We start from the raw sequence: 27,495 nt of genomic DNA on the forward strand, positions 1-27,495 counted from the left end.
ACTGTTATCTAGGCTTCAGCCTCTGTCCCATCGACGAAATGTTGCATCCCTCTGCCTGTTCTACAAATACTTTAATGGTGAATGCTCTGATGAACTGCAAACACTTGTACCTCCTCGACGTAACTACCCCCCGATAAACCCGACAAGCTACTAAGTCTCATCCCTTTACAGTAGAGATCCCTACGTGCAAGAAAGCCTTTTACTCCAATAGTTTCTTCCCCTGAACGACAGGTCTTTGGAACTCCCTTCCGGGATTCTGCTTTCCCAACTGTACTGATATGCTGAAGTTCAAGTGTAATGTGAACAAACATCTTTCTACTCATCTCCCTTCATAATGCCCCTGCAAATTAAGTCCCTGATAGTAGCCCCCTGCTTCAAAGTGGCACTGTACCTTGGTTGAGGTGAAAATTGAATTTAAAAAAAAACTTTAAGTATAAAGTTTTATTTGTATCTCTTCATAAGGCAAAAAAGGGGTTTCTTTTTAAGATTTTAATGCAAGATTAAAACTAATAAAACTTTGCTTCTACACAGTTATACTCACAGCAACTTAACCCATCTCTAGTGTCAAAATTAAAGGCAAGGTTAAATGATAGTGACAAGGGCAGTAATAGGTGCCATGTCCATATATTAAAAACAAAATTATAACCTACATTTTAACATTTTGTCTTGACAGTTTCATGCTGTAATGAAAAAGAATGACCCCGCCCCTTGTATTGGTTGGGCAGAACGTCTCACGCGTCGTCGAGCAAGTCGTATAAATTTCGGTACATCGGATTTAGTCTTATCGGCTTCAAATGAACACAAAATGTATCATACAGATAAAACAAAAACGCAATTACGATCTATGCCAGCACAAACACTGAGGGTAGGTGATTCGTGTATGAGAGCATTTGACCTTTGAATGCGGAACAAATTGGCTCCTTTTTGCATGTGGTTGGTTGCCTGTTGGATTTTTTTTTTTTTCGTATGGTGTCGTGTTCTCTTGTATAACCTTGCTTCTATGCGTCCATTACGGTGAACATTGTTTAACCTGAATTTTTTTATTCGTAATCTTTTATTTTATTACTGTTTGTCTAATATTTACTAGACTCTTTCCCCGCAGACGGACCTCTTCCTATGAGGCTATGTTTGTCTAGATAAATGATCTCCCTCTTGATGATTTGTGATGTCCGATAATCTCTAAAATTAAGACGTAATGAAACTGATCGCATGTAGTGTGCACGAACAGAAAAGCAAGGTCAGAAGTTTAGTAGTATACAAAAGTTCGTTCTGTTTATGAAGATAGAATTAAACGATAGTCTACCCTATAAACTTAGGTAAGTCTTAAAATACACCAAGGACAAGCAATCCAATTTTAGTAGTATATGGGTAGATGTGGCTTATTTCGTCGTATTTTGCATCTAAGTAAAACTTAAAAATTGGGACAAGTCTGAAAAAATTTATGCTACTTATGAATAAACAAAAGATGCTGTTTTGCCAATTTTCGGCTGCTGCGATTTCATAGGTTAAACATTGACACCTTCTGGCAGTTTATGTAACCTGTCCGGCCTGCTTTCCAACTGATTATAATATAGCAGTCTTCAAGTCCAATGTAAACAAGTTCTTGCTGAAACGTTCCCTTAATCAAATTCTACCCAATTTCCTGTTGTCTTTATCACCATACAGTACTCACTAACCCTTATCCTCAAGTGGTCTTCGGGCCTTGATAAGTGGTGACTCCCTTGTAAGATAAATTAAAGAAGGTTTATTTCTATGCTGAGAATTTCCAGATTAAATGAACTCTGAAACTGATTGGATAAGGCATGTTAGGTGAGCTTTTCACTGACGTCCATATTTGTGAATTCAAACGATCTTTCAACTGATAGAAGATGCATTTAACTGAACCATTCCCTCTCAAATTTAGATACTGATTAAAGGTCGATGCTTTCACTGAAAGCAGTGATCTAATTCACGAAAGTCAGAATTCAGACATGGAAGAAGTCTGCAAACCTTGCATCAACAACCCGAGCACCTCACAGATTTCAAATGACGGTGTATGATTTAGTTGCTTAGAAAAATGTACAACCCCCTTTTATAAAAGTACTTATTTCGCAACCCTTGAAAGCAAACACAAATAGGAATACACCTTAATATATTTTGAAGTGTCATAAAAAGTAAATTGTGTATATATATATATATATATATATAAAATCTCACTACACCGATAAAGACTGAAGGATCGGTCGAAAAAAAAAAATTGTCATGTTATTTTGTATTCCTGCACATCACCAATTGAAAACGAATAAAGAAAAGTTATAAGCTTTTATACTTTTCGTATTCTTTTTTTATACATTTACATTCATATATATATATATTATAAATCCAGATTTCAAATCTCGCTAGATTCAGCGACTCTGAGTCGTAGACGACGAAACCCGTGTTAGTGGATAATTATATTTTAAAAACGATATGTATACCGCTCCCCCATATGGAGATAGCAAACTGGTTAAAGGGAAAATTATTCCCAACTCGTATTTAGGTATATATATATATATATATATATATATATAAATTTGTATTTCTGTGTTCTAGTTTATAATCTAAATAAACTAGTGAATAGTCGTATATTTTCTCGGTATGCCTAGATTTCGAGGTAGACTATATTTTTGTCCGTCTGGACTCTTGATGTATCCTAATCTTCATTTAAATGTTAATAATATTGAACCTTTCTCTATTATATAAGTGTTTTCTATGGATTCTGAAACAGCTGTGCTGATTTAAAAAAAAAAAAAAAAAAAAAAAAAACTCGCACAAATGTACTTTATCTAGCAGTGTTCGAGAAGTATCGATACTCGGAAAAAATGCTATGAAAGCTACAGGCGATGTTGACCAAAGTTAACACCTTTATACAGCCTAAGATCACAAATACATTTGAAGTTGTATTACCATGCAGCAAAAAGGTCCGGCATATAAAATCAACAGTAGGCTTTGACATGATACAGGCACGTTCAAAATCTCTACTTCTGTATAGAGCATAATTGAACCATGATACTTAACTTTTGCATTTTAAACTTTAATTGAAGCTATTATATACGTTTTCTCTACAGTGCAATGTAGATTATACAGTATTGTGAACTGTTACTGCAGGGAGGTATGAGAATCTCCCACCCACCCCGATACATCGATGTGGATCCCCAACTAGAGCAGGTAATCAATTTAATCAAAAATGGGCAATTTCACAGATTCGACGACAAAAATATGGAAAGATGAGATGTTCCTTGATCATCAATCCCGGGCAACGTTGGGTTTCTCTGCTAGTTGGTAAATGAGTAAAGTTGAAAAGAATAACATTATTTCAGATTGGTTTCATTTGTCAGTGTTGTATCAGAGATAAAGTGATACCCCCTCCGATTGTTTATGAAAATAAGCTGATTTATTTTTATTTTATCTATATGTATTTTCATTATACTGCACTCTGGTCGACACAAAAGCCAGGTGTTCAATCTTTTGATCGTAGAGAAAGATATCTATTCTAATTTTATTTTTTATGCATGTGCTTTGAACCTATTTTATCGCTTGGCTTTTAAAACCATTCTTCTGCTTATCCTCAAACTTTACATTCCTGTTCTGTTTTGGAAGTGTACCTCTCTTTGTTTGCACCGTCCTGTCTGGCAAAAGGCTGTCGCCTTTGGGCTCGCTTGTCTGCATGCATTACACAACTAAGTATAATCCACAAAGTGCAGTATTTCTACAAGGAATTGATAAATGAAAACTAGACTACTACATTAAACGAGTGTAACGTATCTTTGGCCAACACCTGGTGCAAGTGTAGTTTTTGAACCAGCATCTGATTGAAATGGATGTGCAGCTTTGATTCTTCGTGGATTTAAGATATATTCGTCTAGTGAAACGTTTGTAGAATAAGCTTTGCCTAGCTGAACTGTAGAAAATAAATGATGAAAGCCAAAGTTCGGGTGGCTGTTGTCGCCTATCCTGGCATGCTTTGCTATTCTCTTTCTGCTTAGTGCATGTATTAAATAGGTAAACATTCGTTCTATCAGTTCGGAGCGTATGGGTGGCCTCTATTTTACTCCCTTCTAGCAGGAAGACGTGATACTAGGTCGTGGAATTTGGAAAAAAAAAAACAGCTCTCTAGACAAAGAGCACCCTGACCTACAAAACCTGCCCTTAAATATTCTCTGGTAGAAGTGCAATAACTAACCACCTCTCAAAGGATTAGAAGGCAAAGCCTTGAAAGATTGACCTCTCAAAATTGCATAGGGCCATATCTCAGCCAATAGAACAAGCCACAATGGTTTAGAAGCCACCGATACACTTCCTCAGCCACCAGAGTCTGTTCTAATAAACCTTCCAATTTTAAGTCACCCAGGCTAGATCTACCAAAGGCAGTCGTATTGAGACTCTTAATACTGCTAATTGCCCCCAGTACAGGACAGACTTTCCAAATGATGAACCTTAAAAAATGGGACCAACATCAGTGTGCAAAGTATTTTCTGGGGAACTCTCACAGGAATACATAGACAAGGAAGGTTCAAACTATCAGGAAAGGGTTATAATGGCTGCTCAAGATCGGGGATTGATGACAAGTCTCAGTAATAACAAATGCAGGTTCTGCCACACAGAATTGGAAAGTGTGAGTCATTTGGTATAAAGTTGAAAGGTTCTTTTGGGCGGCTACTACACAGCGAGACATGGAGTATGTAAGTAGCTTGACTGGACCATCTGTAAAAAATTAAATATCCAATGTAGCAGCAAATCCTGGGAACATCAATCTGAAAGAACAATTGGAAATAACTTGTATATCATATATTACCATGTAATCCCTATAGCCACCTACCTTGAAAATGCTTCTGTGAAACCTGACATAGTTGTATGGAATAAGTCGGAGGGACTGGCAACCTTAGTTAAAGTGATTGTCGCTAATGATGGAGGTCTGAACAGAGCTAAAAGACGGAAACAAACCAAATATCAAGGTCTCATGTATATGAAAAGAAACTGGAATCTTAGGAAGATATCAATCATACCAGTTATTATAGGTGCTACAGGGCTTATGAAGAACCTGAAGTCTTACCTAACTAATATTCCTGGTGAACCAAGTGCAAAAGATCTAGACAATTGCACTTAAGGGAACAACGAGGATACTAAAAAAGAGCTTTCGGTTGGTTTCAATAAAAAGCTGGCAATGTTGGCAGCTGGTTTGGCTGCACCATACCCAGCATTACAATCTTCAAAGAAAGACAAAGGTGCCAGTATTCTTTCGCTATTTTAATCTTTCCTTCAGAGTTCTGATCGGCAACTTTAGTCGTGCTTATAAATTCATAATCGGAAATAGCCGATCACTTACACTGTTACAATAATACATCCCTTTCCAAGAGGAGATCCAATGTCGCATAAGTCATAATCAACAAAATGGTTATCAATAACAAATAACAGCATAATTTAATTCTATCTTATGTTGTCGCTCTTTTCATGACCAACACGCCTGGAACAAGTTTCACAACTGTACAAAAAAGAATATTGTCGAATTAAGACAATTTATTAAAATGTTGATGTCACCTTCTCTTCTACTGGCAGTGGAGGATGCTCCAGGCTATGAACATCTGCAATCTTTACCATCTCCTTGATTTATCTTCGACCTTGTCATTTCCTTACACGTCTGTTTTCTTATAAGCTTCCTAACAAACTGGTCTACCTCGCTCACTCCCTATTCAGACTATGTGATGCCATGTTCTCCTTTGGCTGCACATGTTAAGGTGGCATTTGAGTGTTTACTCACTGGCATGATCACGTCGTTTTCCTGTGCACGTATAAACATTGGTAAAATAATCTAGTTAATACTAGGAAATATGCATTTTACATTTAATAATTCGATATTTTGCCCCCCACTCCAGATTTTGGCAAAGAGGGGCTTATGGTTTCAGTGGCATCTGTGCACAATTGCCAGATAACCGTCCATCAGTTTCTCTTAAAATTTTGCCATAAATTGTATTTCATCAAATAGATGTACACAGTAATTTGTTTGTTTTTTTTTTGTTTTTTTTTTTTGTTTTTTGCACGAAAATTCCTGTTGCGTCACCAGGGGCTCAAGAGGTCCAAAATGCCCAAAAATGGCAAGTTTTGCCCCATAACTTTTGATCTATCCATTAAATTTTTCTTAAACTTAGCCAAAATGTGGAGCCCATTGTTAAAATAAATCCAGTATGGGCGACCCTGGCAAAATTCTGGTTCATGCCCTCTGGGACTTTCAGTGCTAAAAACGCTCCTTTTTTTTTTCTTTGTGGCTCTTTTCCGTATTTCTCAAAAACTTTGTCTGAGACAAAACGTGCTTGACATGCAGGTTCAAGAAGGCATCTTACAGCAGGTTCCCGGTACACCATTACGTGGAGTATCACCTTGTTGCCTACTCGCCAGGCGAGTTTATTTGGAGTGTATCTGCCCCAGTGAGTTAAACGCACCCCCAGATACCAACCTGGAAATTTGATTCGGTGCGATACATACAGCGCATAGTCTTCCCAAATGGTACCCATCTGGCATTGGCCAGGTTTATAGTTGCTTAACTTCGGTGATCTGGCGAGAGCCGGTGTGTCAACGTGATTATGTATTAATTACATAATTCAAACTGTTTATTAGGTATTAAAAATATATATACAAACATTACTTGGCTATACATTTGCCGACATTTTGGTTATACTCAGAAATAACAAAACCTTTTCGTGCCGAAAACGTTTTCGCTACAACTGTGTAGGCATTTGTTGAAATATGTAAAATGAAACCAGTTGATAATTGAGGTCACAGCGTTTAACCGACTTTCCTTTATAAACTGAAAAATAAATTTAAAAAATATAAATTTCAAACTTGATGAATAGATAAAACTATTCAAATTATTAGGTTGGTGCAAAAATAATGTCGTTCAACTTCAAAGATCATAACTCCTTTCATAATAAACTTTATTAATCAAAATAAAAATCTTTAGAATCGACACATTTTTGCCAATGAGAAACAAGTTTATTTATCCCATTAGCATAGAAATTCGGAGTTCTGGAAACCATAAAATCATTGAAGGTTGATTCGGCATCATCTCGGCTTTTGAATCTTTTTTTCGCGCAGGAAGTTGTCGAGATGCTTGAAAAAGTGATACTCACTGGACCTCTCGCGTACAGTATGGTGGTGAGGCAGTCTCGTAGCCGAATCCGTTCAGCTTCTGCAGGCTCAGTTGAGCAACATGCGGGCGAGTGTTGTCATGGAAGAGAATTGGTCCCTTCATATTGACCAATATTGAACACATACGTTGGAGCTTCTGGTGCATTTCGTCAATTTGTCGGCAGTACTCCGCCGTAATCAAGAAGAGATCGGCCGCAGACCACTGAACAGTCACCATAACCTTTTTTGGTGCAATTTCGGCTTCAGGAAGTGTTGTGGAGCTTCTCCGGCATCCAACCACTATGCCGAACGTCGCCGGTTGTCATAGAGGATCCGCACGTCACAATTCGTCTGAGAAATGGGTCGTTTTTGTTGCGCAGAAGGAGTGTAGAAGATGCCTCAAAACGACGATATTTATTGTTCAATTCATGCAGCACCCATTTATCCAACTTTTTTTTTTTTTTACACTTCCCTATTTGCTTTAAATGGCGAACGACTGAGTGGTCGACCTCGAGTTCAACAGCAATTTCTCGTTTTGCGAGGATCGGTTTCAATTAAGGCTTCAATTAAGGCTTTCAAATATTCGTTATCAACCGCAGTCGGCCGGCCGCGACAGTCTTCATCTTCAAAGCTCTAGTCAACATTGCAAAATTTCTTGAACTACCATTGTGCTACACGTTTGTTAGTGATTCCTGGACCAAACGCATTGCTATCATGAGCTGTCTCTGCAGCTTTTTGGCTTAGTTTGAACTGGAACAAGAAAATCATATGGATTTGAATTTTGTCCATGCTGTCGATAAGCTTGCAAAAATATCAAGAGATTGAGAATGGTAATGAATAACACTGTTCGGTAGAGCGAAAAACTGGCTGCATGATAACATGGATATATATATATATATCCTCCACATACAGAACTGTCGCTGTTTCACAGCTCACCAGTGCGGCTAGACAAGCAACTACCTCGAGCCAGGCAGTCGGAGCTTCTAACCGCTGAGCTATTTTCTGAATTAATTCATTGATATATATATATATCTAAATGAATTAAATTAGAAATCATATATGAAAGTAACATATTAGAGAAAACGATATTGTTTTTGCATCCATCTAATATATGGAAGTTTGAGTTGAGACCTTTTATTTCACTATGTTATTAGTTGATTACAGAGATTGTTGCATTCCACTTGCTGCAAGACTGGCAATTTATATCTTTGTAAATGTGTAACCAATTAATGTTTGTATAAATATATATGCGCTGCTTCTGTTCAGTCTTAAAATAATGGACATCCCTCTACTCTTTGTTTTTTTTTGTTTTTGTTTTTTTACATAAGCAGTAATGTTGCTACACATTTATGAGCATGTTTCGGTCAGCTAGTTACCAGTAACTAGACATTCAAGCGATACAGCTTATACGAAAGCAACATTTGCACTGTTATACTAGCGGGTGTACCCGGCGTTGTTCAGGTGTTTGTAGGTGTGTGTTGGGGGGGGGTAGATAAGTTTTGGTAGGAAGGTAGACTCAAAAGCAAAACGGCAAAAAAGGTTTTGGGGGAGGTAGGCTCGAACCCGATGGGGGGTTTATCTGTGTGTGTATTTTGAGGGGGGGGGTAGTTAAAAACAGAAGGCTCAAATTAAAGAAAAAAAAATGAACAAGACAGTGAAAAAAGTTTTGGGATGGAGGTAGGCTCGGACCTGAAGACTTGAGGTTAATAGTCTGATGACATACCATGAGGCCAGGAAACCAGGGACTTCTGATTAGTCGAAAATAAGTGTTTAAAAAATTGAAGGTGTTTTTTCTAGGTACCATCTTACATCATAGTAGCAGCAGCAGCAGCATTCAGAGCACAAGTTTTTTTTTTTTTTTTTTTTTTTTTTTTTTTTTTTTTTGTAATTGTAAGATAAAAGTGGCCGAAATAAAATATATTTACGACCACATTTCGTAAGTATGAGATATTATCTGTGTAGGATATAAAGTTATAAGAATGAGTGAGGAAGCTGAGAACCACCACGAAAAAAAAGCCTTTGTCTGACATACAAAAAAAATGCACACACACAGAAATAACTTTTTCCATAGCTACCAACGTAATAGATGCACTGAGACTAAAGCTGCTTTCAGGAACGCCAGCAACCACTGTAAAAGAGCAATAAAAATGCAAGAGAGCTATATGCTCAGTCAATGCTCAGTCCATTAAATCCAAAGTAGCTGATAAGCGGCTTGGTCCTCACCAGTTTTGGCAAATAACAAATAGGATCCTGAACAGAAGCATACGTTCTATCCCAACCATTATCAATGGACCTGAGGTCATCTCGTCAGCATCAGACAAGACCAAACTATTTGCAAAGAACTTTGCAGCTAATTCTGCCCTATGCGATGAAGGCTATCAACTCCCCGTATTTCCTCCTATAACACAACACGCTAGGTAACATACAAATATCTGTGCGTGTGGTCGCCAAGCTAATCAAGAACCTTGATTCCAGTAAAGCAACTGGCCCTGACGGTATCCCAATTATAGTGTTAAAAAAAGCTTCAACCAGAACTTGCTCCCATACTTACAAAACTGTTTAAGCGTTGCCTTAAGAAGTACTTTCGAACACCTTGGAAAACCACATCAATATGCCCTGTATTTAAGAATTCAGGTGATAAGTTGCTCTTGACATATCTAAGGGCTTTGATAGGGTATGGCATAAAGGCCTACTTCACAAGATTTCCAGCTACGGTATAACTGGAAATGTTTTCTCAATCATTAAATCATTTCTCTCTGATAGGCTCATAAGAGTAGTGGTCAATGGACAAAAATCAGACCCTCAGTATTAATGCTAGAGTCCCTCAGGTCCATCCTGGGCCCAACTCTCTTCCTGATCTACATCAATGATCTCCCAAAACACATACTTAAATCATTCGTTGACATCTATGCTGATGACACGACCATCTACGGCAACACATCAAAGGCTGCAAATGATAAAGTTCTCTCTTTTTCTCTCCTCTGATCTCGAGCGCGTGGTACAGTGGGGAAAGACGTGGCTGGTTACCTTTAATTCATCTAAAACCAAGCTCCTATCTTCATCAACGCTCTGATCCCCATCTGGCATCAGTTGAAATGGATGGCTCTCGTCTAGGGGAGGCCCCATGTTTTGACAAGCTTCTGGGCTTGACCTTTACTCCTGATCTGAAATGGAACACGTACATAAAGTCTGTTGCCAAGGTCGCTGGAAAGATGGTAGGATCCTTCTACCGCTCCAGAAGATATCTCACTACTGATGCAATTCTTTATCTATATAAAAGCCAAGTACGTCCAAGGATGGAGTACGGCTGCTCCATCTGGACAGCCTATCCTGCCTTGACAAAGTACAAAATAGACTTTGTGGTTTAGTGGGGGATGCCCTTTTCTCTTCCCTGCAACCTCTCTCCCACAGAAGATACGTTGCGAGCCTATCCTTGTTTTATCGTTATTTCCATGGCAGGTGCTCGTCTGAACTCCAATCTCTGGTCCCCCCTCGCCAGTCTTTCACGAAAAACACCCGTCTAGCTGAAACCACTGTCAAAAATTTTCCCCACTCTTTATCTGTGCCTAAATCAAAATGTAGATTCCATGAACAAAGCTTACTTAGAACTGCGCGCCTGTGGAACTCTCTACCGCTTGCCCGTTTCCCTCCTGACTTCAACATGGATGTCTTTAAGCCCAACATGAACAAATTCCTGATGACCCCCCCCCCAAGTAATGAAACTTTATCAAATCTCCAATACTAATGAACACTAATATTTGAGATGACGTTGAGTATTAACGATTTACGTAGCATGGGCGACAAATAAGCGACTCGAAATATTGTGTACGACATTCTTAGATCTCTATTGTATATAGCTGAACGGTGTTGTGGACAGAAGTAGCTGTTTCTATCCGTGGATGGTTTGTGTAAAAAAAAAAAAAAAAAAAAAAAAAAAAAACGCTCTTTAGGCTAAGAGTTAATGAGATTGAAATGTTTGCCAGCCGAAAGCTAGGGAATATTATGGGTGTACAAACATTGATCAATGGTTCAGTACGAGACAAGGATTTGTTTACATTAGATTTGAAGATTATCCCCGGTTGTAATCTGAAGAATTTCAAATTTATAATTTTATAGAAAATATTCTCAAACTCGTTAAGCCCTTTACCGCCCGGTGATCTCGTGAGATCGCTTAATATCTCGTTTATTTCTATTTATGCAGACCAGAAAAAAGAAACGGGCTTTCATTGACAAAGGTGTATTCATCGAAATAATTGAATTAAACAATAAATTTTTTAATAAAAATATGCGTATTCTAGCCTTCCAAACATATTCATATACATAATTCTTAAATTTCAAAATATATGCAACGCTTCAAACGCAGGTAATATTCTGTCATTTTGACTTTCATCGGGTTTCTCGCGCTTTTTTACCATAGGTATCTAAATTTCATAAAATAAATTGGTGGCTAAAATTATGGAGATAATGGGTTAATCAAATATAGGGTTGCCTTCTTTTGCGAAAGTATTTATAAGTGAAGGTTAAGAAATTAACGAGAAAGGAAATACTAGTTAACAAATATACACATCGGCAATGAACGCTGTGCATGCGTCAGCAAAGGGCCCGTAGGCAATAAAAATGTCTTGACGGTCTTGGCAGGTTTGTTTCAACAGATCGCCGCAGTGCAATAGGACCCGCCATGTTCATTTTTAACGATTTTTGCTTGTTAATGAGACAGCACACGTTTTGCTTATACTGAAATTTTTGTGGCTAACTTCCCCCCTTTGCATATAGAAATTCTAAATTAATAGCCTTTTTAGTTTATAAGACTGTCTACTGACCCCGGTGACCCTAGTTGTAAATGATCTCAGCAGGGTCACAGATCACACCAGTTATCCGAATATCTGTTTCTGGAAGTAATTACATCTGAGTTTCTCGCTATGTTTAATTTTTAGGTTTTCTTTTCCTTTTTAAATCCGAAAATATCGTCATGCATAAGAATATACCAGAAAGTCTACCCAATGTTGCCCAGGGCACATATATCGCTATAAAAGGACATGTGCGTATAATCTTCGAAACTGACTAGAAATGATTTTTTTTTCTAGTAAAATGTAAAATTTTGCGTGCTAATTGCTAGACGGTATCCAAAGATATTTGCATTTTAATAAATTGTATTTGTGTTAAAATACGTATGCATACACGCATATTCTTCAAAATAAAACGTGTATACTTTTCCTAAGAAGCTGCTGTTTAAGGCCTATAGGCTATTCGAGGGCAAAAGTTAATGAAATTGGGGATGATGGTTGTAATTGATCAGAATCTAAGACTACAGCTTGACCAGAATTGGTTTACATAGGATTTAAACTACCATGTTGTAGTCAGTTGAAAATTAGTCCCGTGGCATTGTTCTACAAAATTGTAGTTCTTGTAAAGAAACTTTTACTCATTTTTTGCTTTTGGTACATGGAGAAAGGGGTAGTGGTTGTAGCCAGACCAGTTTTTGTTTTACAGAGAATAACAAATTGGAGATCAATCGAACACTTACCACGAAAATAACGATAGAGTAGGGAAAGGCAAGCTAGCACTTTCTCTATAAGGAAGAGGACATCCTCCATTATATTTCGAAGACGGCCCTGTACTCTGTCAAGACGGAAGAGTGCTCTATGCGGCCACATTCCCAGATGCGGCAAGAGTACTCCATCCGAGACGTATTAGGCTGTACATGTAGAGGATTGTGACAGGTGCTCGATACTTTTTAGAGTAGAAGAATAATCATTTTTATATTTACATATTACTAGCTGTACCTGCTCGGGGTGAATTTTAGTCGTTCTATTTCTCTGTATATTCAGAAAATTAAATTTTAGTTGTAAGACAATTTATTTCTCTTTTCCTTTGCTTTTCGAATCCACTTAACGATGTTTTTGCATTTTTCTTAAGGTTCTTGGCACTCCCCATGCAGAATCTTTTCTAAGCATTTTGCAGTTCTTGAAACAGATTGATTCCGAGAGTGAAGTCAGGTAAGTAAATAATATGGAACTATTTCTTTAAAAGTCTAATTTATTTGATTAAAAATACCGTAGAGATAATGACTAAGTTAGGTATGCCTCTGTATTAAATGCAATGGAAAAACATTTACAACCGATTGATTGGTGCAAGATGGGTTTAATCTGCTAGTGCATGCCTAAAAGTGATATCAATATTTATTTTTTAAACCACGAAATTTCTGCTGATCCTCTAAATGTAATTCACAATCTTAAAATTTTTAAATTTGTTTTCTATTGTATTTTATTTTCCTTTTTCTTTTTTTTTTTCCAGCGATCACCAATGGACAATTATGGAGTCAATTGCTCAGAATATTTTATATCTCGATAAATCGCTCTTCCTGGAGAAATTGTTAGTCGACATCCAGACGGAAGTCGAGTTGCAACGCGACCGAAGTGAAAACGAATATCGATCGGAGACAACTTCAGTGGATACGCTGAATACTTCCAACATAACCGCTGATTCAACGTATGGCTCCGAACCCGATGAGACTAGTCCCATCGAGCAACACCACCATCAGCACCCGTCGAAGCAGTTTACTTCGGACAATAAAGACGCCAAAAACAATTTTACCGGGACTTGTTCTCGACCAACCATCGATCCCGGCGGATTATCAAAAGCGTCAAGAGAACTGAAAATGTTGCACAAGCGGACAGAAAAACAAACCAGAAAGAACTCTACAGGTTCGTCCACGACTACGATGACGAACGAGGAGGGTAGTGACTTGAGATCTTTTTCTTCCCTAGAAGATTGGGAGCTGTGTTCGTTGTCGTCATCGGGGAGTGATTGTGTGACATTGTCGGCTGCTGACAGTTCGCCCTCGCGACATGACAATAACGAACATATCAACCGAATCCATTCCAGTGACTCGTCTCCTCGTTCTATGGCACCGAACACTACCTCGGGGTTCGGAAATGAAGCAAAAGTTGCCGAACACCAGCACAAGCTTACATGCACAACGCATCCACATACGTGCCATAAATGTTCAAAACTTCCAGGGTTGGCCGCTCGATCATTGATAATCGGATGTCTTCCAGTTATGAACAGAAAGCAAAAGGCTCCTCTTATTCAAGAGGAAGCAGCGGTCAACCAGGATAAACGCTCTAATTGTTCTCTTAAAAAATCTTGTCTATCAGACTCTAGTTTATTTCTGGACGCTCATTGCAGTAAATCAACACATTCCTTGCCCGCCGGGTACGTCACTCCTTTGGAAACCGATTCACCAAATATAGCTCCATGTTTGTCTCCTGAAAACAGTCCCTTGAAACAAAAAGATTCCCAGAACATTCATTGTGAAACCTTAACTTGTAAAAGTCAAAAAGGGCCTTGCGTCAGAGATGAAAATACGGACCGTCATTTGCCTCGATCCTCTTCTCCCTCCTTCATCCAGACTAATTTCGATACAAGTGCCAAGACTCTGACATTGCAAAAGGAAACAAACCCACCACCTCTTCCGCCGTCATTATTAAATGACTTTCATTCTCGAACTGAAGAACAAAATAGCACTCTTCCTTCTCCATCTCTCTCATCCGATAACAGTGAACCATCAGAACTGCCTCCTCCTCCACAGACAATTCCAGCCAACATAAATTCACCATCACGGCTTTCCCTTCCATCAGGACGTGAAGAGTCTCCTCTGCTTCTTTCTCCATCCAAAAAAGGGTCTCCTTTACAGGTCACTCCTTCATCATCGCCTCGTTCTACACTCTCGTCTGGAATGAGTGGTTCTTTACCAAAGCCACCCATCTCTTCTCTTCCACCGGAAACGCCACTCATCGTATCTCCTCTTCCCCCTGAAACGGGTGGACCACTTTCCACGCCCTCTGAGATTAGTGAACCTTTTCTTGACACTAATCAGCCTCCTTCCCCGCCTCCTCTTCTCCCTAAAACGGGTGGACCGCCGATACCACCGGTACCGCCTCCTCTTCCCAATGGACCGGGTGGACCACCGACACCACCGCCTCCTCTTCCCACTGGACCAGGTGGGCCAACATCACACACTCCACTCCCCTCTGGAACAAGTAGACCAGCTACTCTGCTTCCTGGAACAAACCGACCGTCTTCTCTTACTTTTGGTACGAGTGGGCCTCCTCCCCTCCCACCCTGTGTGGTTGGACCTCCGCCGCCGCCTCCACCTCCTCCTCCCTTCCTGCCCGGTGCGGTTGGACCTCCGCCGCCGCCTCCTACTCCTCCTCCCCTCCTGCCCGGTGCGGTTGGACCTCCGCCGCCTCCACCCCCTCCTCCCCTTCCGCCCGGTGCCGGTGGATCGCCTCCGCCTCCGCCCCCTCCTCCCCTCCCGCCCGGTGCCGGTGGACCTCCGCCGCCTCCGCCCCCTCCTCCCCTCCCGCCCGGTGCCGGTGGACCTCCGCCGCCTCCGCCGCCTCCTCCCCTCCCGCCCGGTACCGGTGGACCTCCGCCGCCTCCTCCCCTCCCGCCCGGTACCGGTGGACCTCCGCCGCCTCCGCCGCCTCCTCCCCTCCCGTCCGGTACCGGTGGACCTCCGCCCCCTCCTCCCCTCCCGCCCGGTACCGGTGGACCTCCGCCGCCTCCGCCCCCTCCTCCCCTCCCGCCCGGTGCCGGTGGACTTCCGCCGATGCCGCCACCCCCTCCTCTCCTTGAATCTAACGATATCAAACCCCAAACTGTCCCTGTATTACGTACGCAACATGTAAAAAAACCAACGCAAAAACTTCGTTCTTTTCTATGGACAAAAGTGCCTTCATCTCAACTGAAAGGTAAGTAAATCAATCCATGTAAATTGGTTGTAGCTCAACTTTCCATCAAAAATCTATGCACTCGTTGACAATTTTTTTTTCTTGCGATTAGTAAAACTTATCTTTAATTGTAAAACTACCATATTAGTTTCCAGTCTAATCAAAGCCGTGTTCAGCAATCTCCCCGTTCTTTACAAATATTAGCAAACATTTTGTTTTTTAACAATTAAAGAAAATTCCTTTCCTACGAGGCGTGTTCGTTCTGGATCAGTGAATCCATGCAAACCACGCTAATTTCATTGTTTGGTAGCATTTCTGGAATAGTTTGTAAATAACAGATTGGGTATATTTATATATTGTATAATCTAATTTTCTTTTGCAAACTCAAAATATAGTCCTTCCGATGGCCCACTCGATGATCTCTAAAATTGATTTCATAATAATCAGTAAACTTCACAATTGTTGTTCCACTATAAAGCTCTACTCAAATTAGATACGAGAACGTGTGACCATAGATTTCCCAACTTGTTTCTTATTCTTTTAGAACTCTGATTCTTTTGGTTGTATTCTTCGTACATGTATTCACTCAAGTTTGCCATTTATTTATGAACTAGCGGGGGGGGGGCTCGGCTTTGCCTGGTCATAACATACGCTTAAATATTTTCATATATTGAGATATCAAGTATTGATTTCAGGTTTTAAATGACTTGGGTGCCATCAGTTAGAATCGAAACCAAAATATTTAACGCTAAAGCTGCTTTCCCTACCGTTTGAGCTATTGACAGATAAGATTTAAAATTAAACCATTTCAAGCTGTGAATGAATTTGCACATATGCAATAGCAATGTGTCAGAAAGTTGAAATGCAAAATGTTTATTTCAACTTGCAGATATTTATGTATGTGTTATTCATCGATCCAAACAAATTTTACTCGTTATGAACCATCTTTTGTGTATGATTACTATTTCCTGTTAATTTCGGTGTTATGTAATTAATAGTCTAAGAGTTTATGAGTTTCATATTTAAATATTTTCACACGCATACATCTGCTTTATTTATGACTAGCGGGGGTACCCGGCGTTGCCCGTGTGTGTGTGTGTGTGTGTGTGTGTGTGTGGGTGTGTGTGTGTGTCTTGGTGTTGGGCAGGGGGGTAAATCAAAACAAAAGAATAAGCGAAGTAATAACTCTGTTTAAATATATAAAAAGAAACCATGCTAAAACTTAAAAAAAATCGTTGCTCGGGTGTTTGTGTCCGGGGGGGGTTAAAAATGTTTTGGTAAGTAGGTAGGATCGCATTCGAACCCTTGAGGCGAAGTTGGAAAATAAAGTCTGAAAAAAAAATAGCGTGATACGTTAACCGCTCGGCCAGCAAGAAACTGAAACGCGTTGGAATTTAAGTACTAGCGGGGGGTACTCGGCGTTGCCCGGGTGTGTGTGTAAGGGGGGTGTTAAGTAAAGAATAAGCGAAGTAATAACCCTGTTTAAATATTTAAAAAAAAACGATGTTAAACTTTGAAAGAATCGGAAGAAAAACAACAGCGAACAAACGTCAAACCTGTTTAAAAAAGAAATCGGCAAAACAAAAAGCAAGAATTAGGGTACAAACTGAACGTGTTCGGAAAAATAAAAACAAAAAAGCACACCGAAAAGCGAAAATAGCATAAATAATCCTTCGATTCGGTTAAGTCCATGGTGCGTTTCAGCCAGTAGAAACCATAGAGCGAAAAGCAACGTTAAAATTCAATTTCAGTTTTTGTAAGCAACTACGAAACGAAATAAAACGGAAATGTTTTAAATGTTAATTTTATATTTAAAAAAAAAAAAAAAAAGCAAGAATTTTTTTATTTTAGTGTAAAAAAAAAATGTTGGGAGAAATGGTAATTAAGTAACGTAAAAGTAAGCGTTGTATAAGAATTAATGTTTGTGGGAATGTCGCTATCAGTTAATTCCGTGGTGCGTTTCACCCAATAGAACAGAAAGGCACGGTAAAATTCCATTTCAGGTTTTTTAAGCAACTACGAAGTACAGAAAATCGAAACCGGCGTTCGTTCGTAACTGTCACTTGTGAACGATCCCGCAATGGTGTAAGTGGTGACGGGGGTAGGAGGAATTAATTAGAAGATTTTACTACTTATATTGATTTTAAGATTTTGGCAGTGAACTCTAAGCAGAAAAATATGAACCTACGATTATCGAAGAAGTGGAGAGATAATATGCCTATAACACCTCATATATTGTGTGGTAGTTTCTGCATATTACATTTGCATGAAATGTCCTGATTTTTAATCCTATTATGGTCAAAATCGGAGGGGAAAATGAGTTTATATATATATATATATATATACTAGCGGGAGTACCCGGCGATGCCTGGGTGTTTTTAGTAAATCTAAACTCCGGGGGGGGGGTAAAATGATTAAAAAGTTTTGGTAGGTGAGTATGAGGATCGAACCCGAACCCTTGAGACAAAGTTGGAAATTAAAGTGTGAAAAAAAGACGTACGACGTTAACCACTGGGCCACGGAGACTTACAAGGGAAACGTGTATGAAGTTATTTAAGTATTGACAGGTGGCAGCAATAAAAGTTAATTCTGCTGCTTCTATTGGACCTAATTATTGAGGTCAAATAGAAGTCACGCAGTTAACTTGGGTTTGTTTACCCAACTTTAGACTGTCCCCCCCCAACAAACCAGCTCCCCATTGTTCAGATTGATTAGCAAGTGTCTCACATGAGAGGAGTTTGTCCCCACATTGATCAAAGCTGATTGTTTCTGGACGTTTCCCAGCGCGATGCCGAGAACGTTGTTTTAGTTTGAATTAGTTTCGCTTTTTATACGAAAAAGCCCAATCAACACACGAGAAACCAAAATAGCAATAATTTTGTAAAAGTCGATGTAAATAAATCTATACGCTACGCGCTTTCCCAAATCCTAGATATTATCTAGGGCCTATATAAACAGTTGTAAGCGATAGTCACGACTCCGGGAGCATGTGCGAAAGCCTTTGCGAGACCCACACGAAATAGTCACACATTTTGCCTTTTATATATATATACTAACGGGGGGTACCCGGCGATGCCCGGGTGTTTTGAGGTAAATCAAAACTCGGGGGAGGGGTTAAAATAATTTTAAATAAAATGTTTTGGTAGGTGAGTATGAGGATCGAACCCGAACCCTTGAGGCAAAGTTGGAAATTAAAGTGTGAAAAAAAACAAAAAAACATGCTATGTTAACCATTGGGCCACCGCGATATACAAGAGACACATTTGAATTTATTTAACTATTAAAAACAGGTAGCCGCAATAAGTTAACTCTGCTGCTTCCATTTGACCTAATTAAGGTCGAATAGAAGTAACGCAGTTAACTTTTGCTCCGTTTGGGTTTGTTTACCCAAATTTGACTTCCCCCCCCAAACAGATGTTGGGGAGGGGGAAAGCAGCTCCCAATTGTCCAGATTGAATAGCAATTGTCTGATATACAAGATTGATCAAAGCTGATTGCTTCTGGACGTTTTTACCGGCGCGGCGCGATGCCGAAAAACACGTCCGTTTGAGTTTAGTTTCACTTTATTTATACTAAAAAGCCCAATCAACACGCGAGAAGCCAAAATAGCAATAATTTTGTAAAAAGTCGACGCGTTCTCAAATCCTAGATATTATTATCTACGGCCTATATAAATACTTCTAAGCGATCGTAAGGTCCCCCCCCCCGAGATATTGTGAGATATACACGAAATGGTCACACACATTTTGCCTTATATATATATATATATAAGACTAGCGAGGGGTACCAAGCGTTGCCCGGGTGTTTTTCGGTGTGGTTGGGGGTGTTAATGAAAACCTATGAATAGGCGAAGTAAAAAAAAAAAAAGGAAAACGAAGGTTAAAAAACCCTGCTTAGCGGGGGAGAGATTACCCGGCGTTGCCCGAGTGTTTGTAAGTGTGTGTGTGGTTGTTAATGAAAACATAAGAATAAGCGAAGTAAAGAAAGAAAACAGAAAAACGAACGTTAAAACTTATCTGAAAAATAAAGCGGGGGGGGTAATCAAAACAAAAAACACAAAAAAAAAACTAACGTAAGGCAAAGGAACGATGTTAAATGTAAAAATCTGGAAAAAAAAAAAAACCCAGAAAAATGAACGTTAAAACTTAAGCGGGGTTACCTGGGGGGGTAATCAAAACATCGAAAAAAAAACACAAAAAAACTAACGTAAGGCAAACGAACGATGTGGCCTAAATAAGCCTGTTTCGATATTAAAATTTAAACCATCGATGGGTACCCGGGTGTTTTTGGGTGTGTGGTCGGTCGGGGGTGTTAATGAAAACCTGAAGATAAGCGAAGTAAAAAAAAAAAAAAAAAAAAAACGAACGTTACGTGAAAATGGCTTAAATAACACTGCTTCATTATTTAAATTTTAAAAATCGAAAAAATCTCACAACTATTCGAACCCAAAACGTTTAGACAATGAACCAACGCGCTAACCAACTGAGCTAACACGACGTGCATGAAATTTAGTCAGTTCAACTATTTAAACTAAATCAGGTCATGACGTCATCTGACTCCTGTGTAGAACCGGTCGTCGTCATGAGAGGACGGTTTTTGTTGACCCCCCCCCCCCCTGTAGAAAATTGTCGATTTCGGGGTGAAAAAAACCAACGTTTTTGGCCAATTTCTCAATATTTTTCGGGCGAAGGATGGAGCTTCAATACGATGCCGAGTTCGTGAATTTTTGTTCTGTCTGTCGAAAGTTTTTAGCGGACACACACACACACACACATACATACATTTTCGCATATATATATATATATATATATATATATATATATATATATATATGTATATATATATATATATATATGGATAAACAGAATTGGCAGGTGCCCGCACGTAATGACTTAATGCGGTCAAATATTAGTAGCGTAGTTGATTTTTACTGCGGGGCAATTTTTAATGAGGTCAAATAGTTTATTTGGGTTTGTTTACCCAACTTTGGCTGGTTTTGTTTCCCCAAGATGTTGGGGGAAACAAACTCCCCATAAAGAGATTGTCCAAATTGAATTAGCAATTGTTTGATATAAGGAGAAACTTCACATCTGGACGTTGCTGGAAACTATTCCAGCTTCGAATTAGTTTAGGTTTTATATGAAAAAGCCGAATCAACACGCGGCGATCAAAAAAAAAAAAACTCGAAAATAGTGCGTAAAAGTCGGGCAAATTAAAGATAGACTTGACCTCCGTTCTTAAGTCGTAGATATTATGATTTAGACAGCATATAAAGTTTTAAGGAGTGAGCCGACCGAACCCCCCCCCCCCCTGCACCGGAAAAAAATCCTTTTGCGGGCATACACAAAAAGTGCACACACTAAGACACATTTTACCTTATTTGTACATAGTTTTTTTTGTTGTTGTTTTGTTTTGTTTTGTTTTTTTCGGTTCTATTCAGCAAATAGAAATAAGAAATTAAATAACACAATACGTCTTTTTTTTGGTTTGTTTGTTTTTGTTTTTTTAATGAATTTTTTATCCAAACTTTCGGCTCCGCGAACCTTTCTTGGGCGGGGGTGGTGGTGATAATTCTGTTTTCATTGTAGAGATCAACAGCGTTGCCGAAATTCAAGTCCGATGACCGCAGTAAGATGCGTTGGCACACGTGTATAAATACTGAAATAAAGAAAAATTGTCTGAACCTCTGAATAAGGTTCATAGGGCCGAAAATTTGAATTAAAACATTCGTTTGAAAACAAAAAAAATCTGCATCGTGTTTGATTTCTTAACGGATTTTTCGAATTTCTCACACCGATGCTTCCACTGTAGTAAAATTGATCTGTTGCAGAGGTTGATTCTAATTCAAAATGTAATAAGATTGTTTTTCTTTGCGTTTTATTTGTTTCCACAAATGTAACACTCCACTTTGTCTTTATTCTAACAAGTTTTTGCCAAGAACTTTGCAGCTAATTCTACCCTTTGCGACCAAGGCCGCCAACCCCCAATATTTCCTCCTGTATCAAAAAACACGCTATGTGATATACATATCTGTACGTGATGTTGCCAAGCTAATCAAAAACCTTGATTCCAGTAAAGCAACCGACCCTGACGGTATTCTAATTATAGTACTCAAAAAAAAAACTTCAACCAGAACTAGCGCCCATCCTTACAAAACTATTTAAACGTTGTCTTAAGGATAATAGCTTCCCATCACCCTGGAAAATCTCATCAGTATGCCCTGTATTTAAGAATTCAGGTGATCGCTCATCCCCCTCTCAGTACAGGCCAATATGTCTCCTGTGCGTCATGAGTAAATTTCTGGAATCTGTTAAATACGGAAGTAATCAATCATCTCAACAAAAATAACCTTCTTAGTGACACACAATATGGTTTCCGTTCTGCTAGATCTACAGCAGATGTGCTTACAGTTATCTCATAGGATTAGCCGGTCCTGGATATGACCTAAAACTATATCCGATGGTGAGGCCCTACCTTGCGGGCCTTGGGGAGTGTGGAGCCACCCTCTAATTGCCATTGCTCCCAGGTCCACTCTGACCCGGAGTGGTAGTACCTGTTAGGATCCCAACTATGGGTTAAATAGAATCTGACTTAAAAAAAAATATACTCCATTTAAAATTGCCCCCCAAAATAACTAGATTCGGCATTAAATAACCTGAAAAAGGTTGATATGCCATAAAACAACCAACCAACCAACCATAGGATTAGCAAATCTCTCGACAGAGGCAACCTTTCTATGGCAATTGCTCTTGACATATCTAAGGCCTTTGATAGGGTATGACAAAGGTTTACTTCACAAGATCTCTAGCTATGGTATAGCTGGAAATGTCTTAATTATTAAATCATTTCTTTCTGATAGGTTCATAAGAGTAATAGTTGATGGGAAAAAATCAGAAGCTCACAGTATTAATGCTAGAGTCCCCCAGGGGTCCATCCTGGGCCCAACTCTTTTCCTAATCTACATTAATGATCTTCCAAATCACATCCTTACATCATTTGTAGACATTTATGCCGATGACACTACCATTTATGGTAGCACATCTACGACAGTAAACGACCAAGTTCTCTCCGATTCTCTCTCCTCTGATCTTGAGCACGTGGTACAATGGGGAAAGGAGTGGCTGGATATTTTTAATGCATCTAAAACCAAGCTTCTCTCTTTACATCATCAACATTCTGATCCACATCTGGCATCAATTGAAATGAATGGCTCTCGTCTTCAGGAGACCAAGTTTTGACAAGCTTCTAGGCTTGACCGTTATTCCTGAGCTTAAATGGAACACGTACATCAAATCTGTTGCCAAGGCCGCTGGAAAAATGGTGGGATCCTTCTATCGATCCAGTAGATATCTCACTGTTGATGCAGTTCTCTATGTAAGAGCCAGGTACGTCCAAGGATGGAATACTGTTGCCACATCTGGGCAGAAGCTGCTAGAAACGACTTGTCCTGCCTTGATATAGTTCAAAATAGACTCCGTAGCCTCGTAGATGTCCTTTTCTCTTCCCTGCAACCTCTATCTTACAGAAGAGATGTTGCGAGTTTCTCTGATGTATCGTTATTTTCATGGAAAGTGTTCGACTGAGCTTCAGTCTATGGTCCCCCCTCGCCAAACTTTCACAAGAAACACTCGTCTAGCTGAAAACACTATCAATAATTCCCCCCACTCTTTATCTGTGCCTAAACCTAAATGTAGATTCCATGAACAAAGCTTCTTTCTTAGAACTGCACGCCTGTGGAATTGTTTTCCTGCTTTCCGGCTGACTACAATATGGTTGTCTTCAAGTCTAACGTAAACAAGTTTTTGATGAGCCATTCCATATAAGTAAACAAATTTACCAAATTTTCATTACTAACGATTACTATATTGTCCAATTTCTACTGTACACTCTTTAACCCTTATCCTCCAGTGGCCTCTTGGTCTTGATAATGTGGTGATGCCTGTGTAAAAAAAAAAAAGTACAGGAGAACCCCGGGATACGGTGGCCCTAGGATAGTTTGTTATGTTTTTCAAGGGGGGGGGATCCGGCTTTTGGTAACGGTATTTACCTCGCCTTACAGTGTTATTTTAATATATAGATGTGTATTATACTGTACTGTGTTACTAATTTTTAATGCCATATCCCGGAGTTCTAATGTAAACTTTAATCAAAAATGAATATTTTTATTTTACTAGCGAGACCTATGGAAATTCCAGAGGACCGTTCTAGATTTAATATATAGATGTTGTCATTCTGTAGATGTTCAGCGTAAATGGAAACGCTCAGATATTATTGTAGCTTTTTTGTTAAAACTGCAAACGTATTTATCCAAGCTAGCAGGGACGCCAGGCGTATCCAGATCGTAAAATACACTTAAATATATTTTAATTCTTGTAGATTTTGTATACATTATTATACTTAATGTTCTATCGATTTTTATATATTGTAAAGTTGCGATTTCAAAAATAAAAAATATGACTTGGGTTTTTGCCAACTCGAAGCTCATTAGTCAATGGACATGATTACAAAATCTGAAAATTTTCTGAGTTAAAGGCTGAATAAATTCAAAAATTGGCATAATAATTATGAATGCTTCTGCGTTATGCAACAGCTGCTGCCAAAAAAATGTGCATGGCGACATCTTGAAATTTGGAACATACTTTTGTCATTTATGTGTATATGCTCTGTAGTTACATGGAGCTTCATAAATTAAAGGACTAGTATGAAAAGGTTAACTATAACTGAATAAACGTATTTGCCTATAAACACACATTTCCAAAAATCATGAAAGCCAGACCATAAGTTCTAGACTTGAGTTTCGCTCTAATTTTTAGATAATCAATAGAATATATCCGAACTCTGAAGACTAAAAAAAAAAAAAAACGTTTGAGTAACACAGATGAAGCAAATCGCAACAGACTGTAGAATTGTTCTTGTATGTGGTTCAGGTAGCAGGATAAGTGACTCTGATTTCAATGTTCTGTTGATGAACCTAAAACGAGGGCGAAACTTAAGTCTAATGTTTACAATCTGTGGCTTCAAATTGTGTGGGCTGCGGCGTGTTATGTGGAAATAATTGTCAACTCGCATTAAAAAAATCTATTATGCTTAAGTTTGATTAGTGGCAGCCAACCGTGGTTCTCTCCAGAATGTGCTGCTGCCATTGCGCACAAATCATTTTTTCAATTGCTTCCAACGTAATAGATGTACTGAGACTAAAGCAGCTTTCAGGACTGCCAGCAATCACTACAAAAAAGTAATAAAGAACGCGCGAGTTGTATGCTAAGTCCGTTAAGTCCAAAGTAGCTGAGCAGCGGCTTGGTTCCACCAGTTTTGGCAAATAGCAAACAAAGTTCTGAACAGAAGCGTGTATTCTACCCTAACTAGCATCAATGGACCTGAGGTAATCTTGTCAGCATCAGACAAAGCCAAACTCTTTGCCAAGAACTTTGCAGCTAATTCTACCCTTTGCGACCTTAGTCGCAACCCCCAATATTTCCTCCTGTATCTGAAAACACAGTGTGACATACAAATATCTGTACGTAATGTTGCCAAGCTAATCAAAACCTCGATTCCAGTAAAGCAACTGGTCCTGACGGCATCCCAATTATAGTGCTAAAAAAACTTCAACCAGAACTAGCATCCATACTTACAAAGCTATTTTAAATAGTCATTGTCTTAAGCAGAACTGCTTCCCAACACCCTGGAAAATCTCATCAGTATGCCCTGTATTTAAGAATTCATGTGATCGGTCATTTCCCTGCCAGTATAGGCTAATAAGTCTCCTGTGCATCATGAGTAAATTGCTGGAATCTGTTAAATAGTGAAGTAGTCAACCATCTCGGCAAAAATAGCCTTAGTGACATGCAATATGGTTTCTATTCTGCTAGGTCTACAGCAGATGTACTTAGTTATCTCATAGATTAGCGAATCTTTCGACGGAGCTTTCTTGTCTAGGGAAATTGCTCTTGACATATCAAAGGCCTTTGATAGGATATGGCATAACGTTTTACTTTACAAGATCTCCAGCTACGGTATAGCTAGAAAGGTCTTAATTATTAAATCATTTCTCTCTGATAAGTTCATAATGGTTGATGGGTAGAAATCAGAAGCTCACATTATTAAATGCTGGAGTTCCTCGGAGATCCATCCTGGGCCCAAATTTCTTCCTGACTACATTAATGATCTTCCAAATCACATTCTTACATCATTCGTATACATTTATGCTGATAACATTACCATCTATGGTAGCACATCAAAGGCCATAAATAAGTTCTCTCTGATTCTCTCTCCTCTGATCTTGAGCACGTGGTACAATGGGGAAAGAGGTGGTTGGTACTTTTAATGCATCTAAAACCAAGTTTCTATCTTTACATCATCAACACTCTTATCCCCATCTGGCATCAATTGAAATGAATGGCTCTCGGCTTGGAGAGGCCTCATGTTTTGACAAGCTTCTGGACTTGACCTTTACTTCTGATCTGAAATGGAACGCATACATCAAATCCGTTGCCAAGGTCGCTGGAAAAATGATGGGTCCTTCTATCGATTCAGTAGATATCTCACTGTTGATGCAATTTTCTATCTATATGAACCAGGTACGTTCAAGAATGGAGAACTGTTGCCACATCTGGACAGGACCTGCTAGAAAGGATTTATTCTGCCTTGATAGTTCAAAATAGACTTTGTAGCCTAGTAGGGGATGCCCTTTTCTCTTCTCTGCAACCTCTTTCTCACAGAAGAGATGTTGCGAGCATGTCTCTACTTTATCGTTATTTTCATGGCAAGTGCTCGTCTGAACTCCAATCTATGGTTCTCCTTTCGCTAAACTTTCATGAAAAACACTGTCAATAATTTCCCCCCATTCTTTATCTGTGCCTAAACCTAAACGTAGATTCCATGAACAAAGTTTCTTTCTTAGAACTGCACGCCTGTGGAATTGTCTTCCATTTTCCTGCTTTCCGGCTGACTACAATATGGTTGTCTTCAAGTCCAATGTAAACAAGTTCTTGATGAGCCGTTCCACTTGCTAACAAATTTACCAAATGTCAATTACTAGCGATTATTATATTGTCCAATTGACTACTATACACTTTTTAACGCTTATCTTCAAGTTGCCTCTGGGCCTTAAGTGGTGATGCCTATGTAAAAAAAGTTCAAATTATGAAAATCTGAGCAAATTAGTAATTTAAATGAGCGGTGGAATTGGTCATGTACAGTGAATGACGTCAAGATGATACGGAGAGATTTGTTTAATCTTCACGAACCTTGAACCAAAGTCTCGCGGACGATCTATTTGTTGAACCGTCTAGATTTCTGTCCATCTAATTTAATTTGAAGTTGTAGATAATTTAGGAACCAAAATGTGTTTTTTTTTTTAAACTGAAGTTTTTATTGAAGAAAAATATTATGAAAAAATCCTGGCACTTCTACAGAATGTTGCCCCCCCACACACACACACACATAAAATTTTGGACTCTTTCCATGAAAAGGTATCGTCTTTTTCTATTTTTTTTATTGCCTACGTGGAAAAAATGTTATTGGGATTTAAATTGGGCAAATTGTTTCATTGATTGAAGTTGAATATATTGGCAAATTAAACATTAATCGTTTAACTTTTAACTTTTTGTAATTATCGTTA

The 27,495-nt window shown here is 38.9% G+C and overlaps 1 protein-coding gene across 9 annotated transcripts in view; it reads left to right on the forward strand.

The window, feature by feature from the left end:
* The window catches only part of LOC145258318 (uncharacterized), a 376,867-nt gene that overhangs the window by 312,580 nt on the left and 36,792 nt on the right, over positions 1-27,495 (forward strand). For 8 of the 9 annotated variants that reach the window (XM_080116446.1, XM_080116404.1, XM_080116424.1 and 5 more), the window contains 3 exons: positions 674-865; positions 13,057-13,136; positions 13,435-15,896. In XM_080116446.1, coding sequence (XP_079972572.1) covers positions 674-865; positions 13,057-13,136; positions 13,435-15,896 — 2,734 coding nt within the window. The remainder of the gene's footprint in view (positions 1-673; positions 866-13,056; positions 13,137-13,434; positions 15,897-27,495) is intronic. The other variant, XM_080116458.1, reaches the window with a different exon arrangement.

This window comes from Euprymna scolopes, chromosome 3 (assembly GCF_053919585.1).
Source record: "Euprymna scolopes isolate OS-2025 chromosome 3, ASM5391958v1, whole genome shotgun sequence".
NCBI lineage: Eukaryota > Metazoa > Mollusca > Cephalopoda > Sepiida > Sepiolidae > Euprymna > Euprymna scolopes.